General features: G+C 36.1%; 1 protein-coding gene across 1 annotated transcript; it reads right to left on the bottom strand.

Annotated features, from left to right (window-relative positions):
• Positions 1 to 183: 183 nt before the first annotated feature.
• On the bottom strand, positions 184 to 5,595 carry LOC111369730 (mitoferrin-like). The gene is made up of 2 exons (XM_022991361.1): positions 4,709 to 5,595; positions 184 to 762 (listed from the first exon to the last, which is right to left on the bottom strand). Exons 1-2 carry the CDS (start codon positions 5,486 to 5,488, stop codon positions 574 to 576), a joined length of 969 nt encoding a protein of 322 aa, XP_022847129.1. The 5' UTR covers positions 5,489 to 5,595; the 3' UTR covers positions 184 to 573.
• Between the last annotated feature and the right edge of the window lie 405 nt (positions 5,596 to 6,000).

Consider the following 6,000-nt stretch of genomic DNA (forward strand, 5'->3'; position numbering starts at 1 on the left):
TTTCATAAAATAATATTACACATAAATTAAAAAAAATTCCTTCTTTTTCGACCACTAGTTTTAAAAAAAAAACACTATTCTACCCATTCTCATTACCACAAAATGGGGACCAGACGGGGGCTAAAAAAAAAAAAAAGGATCCAAAAATTAGAAAATTGTATTAACTTGAGAAACAGATAACAATTGATCCATGAAAAATAAAATTTCATCACCAGCTAATATCCAATATTTCCATGTCTGATCGACCTTACATCTTTTTTTCCAATCCATAAGACAAAGTCCTAGAAAAGGAAAATTGTATAAATTTAGGTACATTGTAAAAATCTCGAAAAAATACAGGGGAGAGCGGTCTCCTACACCGGCTTATTACAACTGAAATTTTAATAGTAAACATAATTATGCTCCAAAACCGCGAGCATAGCCTCTCACATCTGTTAAACGAACCAAATTGAGCAGAGAAAGTTGCTCGGTCGAACACTCGCCCATCCCCCGGCATATGAATGCCCTCTAAAGGGCAAAAAAAAAAGGCATTCTGTCTGCATTGTTTCTCATGTAATGTTACCATAGCTACTGCTAGTTTGATTCTTGAAAAAATGCCTTCACGGATTCGTATGTCGACCAGCAAATCGCAGCCGCAGGAGCATGGAAGAGCATTCTAGGAATCCATCCTCTTACTAAACCACTGTAACCATCTTTCTTCACTATTGTTTGTATAACATCCCTGATTGAACCGCTGGCAAATCTATCACATCCACAGACACCCTGTAAAAACCGAGTTGATAAAGTAACATGTTAAAGGTATAATTTGAATCAATAAGATAGTTTCCCTCTAAATACTTAAACTTTTAGACGAGATGATTCAACGTGATTTTCAGAGAAGGAGAGTTCAAGTGCGCTCATGTCAGGCCTCACATGAGACGGCGTGTCAAAGATGTAATTTAAATAAATAAGCGTCTTCTTTCTAACCCCTAGAACTTTGTAACAAAGAAAGACTGTAGTTTGAGATTATTCAACATTTCCAAAATCTTTTAGCATAGGGAATGCTACATTAGAGCACATGAAATTCTAGAATACTCATCAATGCAACATCACCTTATAGTCAAATAAAACTACATAATTAACCTTTGATACTTTTAGTTAATTGAAGAGAAACTGAAATGGCGATTTCACCAACAAAGGACCCCATTACATGATTATACTTCAAATAACAATTGACTTTGGTTTAAAAACATGGGAACAATCGAGTTATCCATGCTAGAGAAATTGTAAACAAGTAAAAGAAATGAAAAAGGGGTAAACAATAGCGGAAAGAAATAAAACTCAATTTCCACTTCTCAATTTTTCTGTAAAGGTTTCTCATGGGAATTCCTTTTTTTTTTTTTTTTTTTTTAGCTCCCCTAGCTTCTTAAACTGTTTCTGGTTTTACATATTTTGTCCTTATTTTCAGCCCTTGTTTTATGAGGTTTTTCTGCACTTAGTGAGAATGGATGACAGCATTCCATTCAGAATACTTATATAAGACTGCTCAAGTATAAAATACTTCATTAAACTAGGAATCCTAAAAGCCATGTGCATTACATGAATAAGCACCTAATAGTTATGGAGAATATCTTATAAAATGCCTCACCTCTCCCATCAGGTGCTTATTACAAATATTTCTGTGACCAAGGCAACAAGGTGAAATGAAAATCACTGAACTTTGACCTTTTACTATCTCCGTTAAGGAAACCAGACGTATATGAAGGCATTTTCTATGACTAGTCCTGTTTGTTTTCCTTTTATTTTTATTTATTTTTTTCTAACTACAAACTTCCAATTTCGAGAGAGTTTCTGTAAATAAAAATAAAAGCAACACCTTCAGTATGTTGCTCAATAAAAAAACATAGTGACTTGAATTTTACAATAATAAGGCGACATTCTATCTATCCTGTTTTATTCATGATAATAATGTGAATTCAAAATGAAGAATCTCCACTGATATTGATAAATATCTGACTTTTTACCATTCAGTAAAGATGAAATACCAAAAAATTTATGCATCAGACACCACGAGTGCTAAAAGCTAGGCCAGAATAAGCCAAGGTGAAGGCCTGAAAAGCTAGAAAAAATGCAGGCTAACCTGATACCAATTGGGAACGCCCATAGAGAAACATATAGGTATAAATAAAAAGGTTTTAGGACTTTAATTTTATTTTTTTCCCTCTGTTCAGGCTTCAAATCCCTGAACAAAATGAAGAAAAATGTACAGAATAAAGCCTGAATGGAGCAATTAATGATGAAATGCTTCTAGTTTGTTTTTGGTGTTTGTTTGTATTCCATGATCTATTTTCGTTCAGCTTTTATATGTAGACGGAGACCAGATTGGAGAAAGAAACAAACCTAATTTTTTTCTAGTCCAATTAGATGTCTTCTAGGAATTATCTGCCTTGTATAAACTATAAAAGCATCGAGCTCATGATTATTAATTTGTCATGCCGGAAAAGAGTGACTGGGTATTACTTAGGTATTTCTATGGAACTAATTTAGTTTTAGACAGTAAATCTACTGCGCAAGCTATTATCTAGTTCACAAACTCCCCCTCTAAAGCCTCCCCTCGTTTAAAGAAAGCCCTCTCCCTGAGCTAGACAGTGAGTCAGCATTCGTCCCGAAATTGATGGAAAACTATATATGAAAGAACTAAGATTAACATAGGGACCATATGGTTCTCATTAATTTAGAAAATGATAATCCTATGATAAAGAGAAGTGCTAGGGCGGGTAATGGATAAAAATTAAACTTCTATTGTACATATTAATATTATTAAACATATACATAATACAACAACCACCGGTATAAGATCTATTGAGATACCAGTACAGAATCTTCTATTACTACAGGCTTGCATCAAGGTTCTAGCCCTGATAATGATATCCTCGTCTTTTCTTTTCTTTTATTATTATTATTATTATTTTTTTTTTAATAATTGTGGATGACCTTATGACCTATCCATGGAAGACTTCTATGGTTGCAATATGTATAGTGTGTACCTAAACAAACTCAGATTCACAAGAAAGATGTGATTGCAATAGATTATGTAAGAAAAGTGTGGACCAAATTTCACGGCTCGATTCACTTGCAAAAGATACAATTTCCCTGGAAAACTTGGTAATTGTAACTGGATTGCACCTACTGAAGACAGCGGATTCATGCATCTAGGGATGGCAAATAAGCTCGCGGGCTCGGGCCTACCGTGGCCCGGCCTGCAAAAGCCCAAGCCCCATCTTGGGGTGCCGGGCCGGCTCGAGAAAAAAAATAAACTTTTGAGCTGCTTAGGCAACGTGCCAGCTGCCTCAACAGGAGAGAAAAAAAAAAAAAAAAAANTGAGCCAGTTTGATTCGGCCCGGATCGGCTCAGTAAGCTCTAGTCGAGCCTCCATTTTTTGGCCGAGCAAAAGGGCCAAAAAAAGCCCGTCTTCAAAAACCTTGAGCCGAGCCCGAGCCTTGATTTTCAACTCGCGAGCCGGCTCATTGACACCCCTACATGCATCTAACTGAAGTTTAATATGAACGAAACTCAACTTCTTGTTACTTGTGTGGTTATTAATGTACCATTAGATTTCTATGATTAGTTTAATACACTCAAATTTCCCCATGCAATAAATAATATATATTGTGTACAACATGCCAAACCTGAAGTCAATCTAGCCGCACACTATAGTACTTCAAAACTTTATGGAAGGCACAAAACAAACCTATTGTGAAAGAGAGAAATAAAGAAACCAAAGATTTAGAAGGCAACAAATTCCACCACATTCTAGCATCTAGTTCACAAATTTTCTATTACTAACGAAGATGAGGAAGTAAGAATCAGTTTTACATTTTAAGTGTCATAAAGAAGAATAGTTTTTCCTCGAATACCAACAAAAATTTAACCAATCCATTTTACATGTTTACTCAGATCAACAACTAACAAAGTTCCAAAATATCCTCCTCCATTCACCCTACTCTCCCAACACTTTCTAACTTTTACTACACCCAAAATTCAAAAACATGCGACTGCACATATCAATTTATCGCACCATCAAATTCTGAACTTATCTAAACAAACAACAAAATGAAACCAAGACGCTTAACTTGAAACCTAGGGAGAAATACACATAGGTCTGAATTATGGTGAATGGCAAAAATTATATATGTTAGGATCTTCTTACAACAAGTAGAAGACCTAAAATTAGTTGAAATATTGATAAAGAAACTTACAAGATCGAGAATATGATTGTGGGACGTAATAGAATCAAACTAGCATGATGTGCGTGATGTGCAAATCCACTGACACGACTCATATCAAATCTAAAAGTCTAGTGATTCAAATAGAGGTCATAAAAAGATCAGCAGGAATTCAATCTAGAGCTACCATACATCAAGAACCTCTAGTAAGACAGTATGCACTTGAAAGCCACATAAAAAAAGACACCATCACAGTAAAAAATTCTCATATTGTACTCCTTAACAACTTAAACTTAAGGCTAAGTTAGCAGCCAACTGTTGGTCTTAGCAAATTGACTTGTGATGGAATTTCTTTTCTTCTCACAAACTTTGTTAAATATAGCTAATTATTGAAATAGCTTATTACTAGAAAATAAACATCAAGTTAGCACCCATAATCACATGATGGCTCAAATGTACCAAGATAAATTTTAATACAAGAAAACAAATTTAAATTCAACTACCTGACACTGCAATTGCGTTTTCACCACATCAAGTGGCGTTGTTACAGCAGCCGCCAATGCGCCGGCGGCCGCTCCAGCAGTAGCATGAACCACCAACCTCTCATCACTCGCGCTCGCTGGAGAAACCTCTATCAAACACTTTTTTGCCGCCTCGTAGGCGGCAAAATGTACTGCCGTAAAAGGTGCATTCATTATTACGGTGGTCCTGTAAGATGCATAAAATGCCCTAATCCCCTCCTCCCCCAATACCCTCCTCACGCAATCCCACACCCCACTGTACGCACTGCTACTCAATTGCAGCCTCTGCTTCACCATATCCATAGGAGTAAACACCGCATCACTACAAACAGTAGCAAAAACACCAGAAACAGCATGTGCCACAGAATTATTCGGATTTCCACCAGAAAATTTCTTCTTGCAAACTTCATAAACAGAAAAATAAACAGCATGTGCCGGGCCAGCCCCGAGGCCCATAGCTCCAATACCGCGGTACAGCCCTTTCGGGCCATCAGATTTGAGGACAGATTCAAGGGTTTTTCTTACACCTACTGATTGAATAGGGCAGGAGCCAATGGCTTGCATACGGGTTTTAATAGTGTCCACGGGGAACATGGCCATATGCTCAATCATGCCGGCAATAGAGCCGGCGATCATAAACTGCCAGAACTGGAGGCCGTCGGACTCCGGCGAGATAACAGCGATTTCTGGGTGGTAATTGGGCAACTGGGGGACCTGTATTAGGTCAGAATTCGAGAATTTCGGGGAGGCGTCGGCGGCCATGGAGAAGAACAAAAATGAATGAATCGGGGCAAATGGGAATTTCCAAATCTGGGTCCAAAAGTTTGGGGGTTTTGCAGTAAATATATATAATTATAGCTCCATTAACTAACACTGTAGTCTGTAATAACGTTTGCTATTTTGCTTTTTAACTGTAACCCGGGAAATATGCAAACTGCTTGTGAACACAATGTCATTATTAATAATCCCTTCCTTACCACAAAGATAAATTTTTATTTTTATTTTTACATTGATTAAAAAATTATTATTAATTTATAATTAAAAAATATGATTTTTTTCTTATTTTTCTTAATATATCGCTACAATTAATAATAATAATCTAAATAGAAATACTTCATATTTATTCATAACAATGCACATTGAATTATAGCAGAAATTAATTATACTCTTAATATGGAAAGTGACATATAATTCATGACAGATAAAAGTGAAGCAATTCTATCTTGAAAAATGCCAAACGAACATATTGTTTGATACAAAGAATGACACAACAC

The sequence above is a fragment of the Olea europaea genome, chromosome 20 (genome assembly GCF_002742605.1).
Source record: "Olea europaea var. sylvestris chromosome 20, O_europaea_v1, whole genome shotgun sequence".
NCBI classification, from domain to species: Eukaryota; Viridiplantae; Streptophyta; class Magnoliopsida; order Lamiales; family Oleaceae; genus Olea; species Olea europaea.

Bases quoted from the DNA above. Each gene is read 5' to 3' on its own strand.
- LOC111369730 (XM_022991361.1), bottom strand. From the start codon at position 5,488: ATGGCCGCCGACGCCTCCCCGAAATTCTCGAATTCTGACCTAATACAG. The intron at 763-4,708 runs GTAGTTGAATTT...CGGTTTTTACAG, and splicing joins AAACGCAATTGCAGTGTCAG to GGTGTCTGTGGATGTGATAG.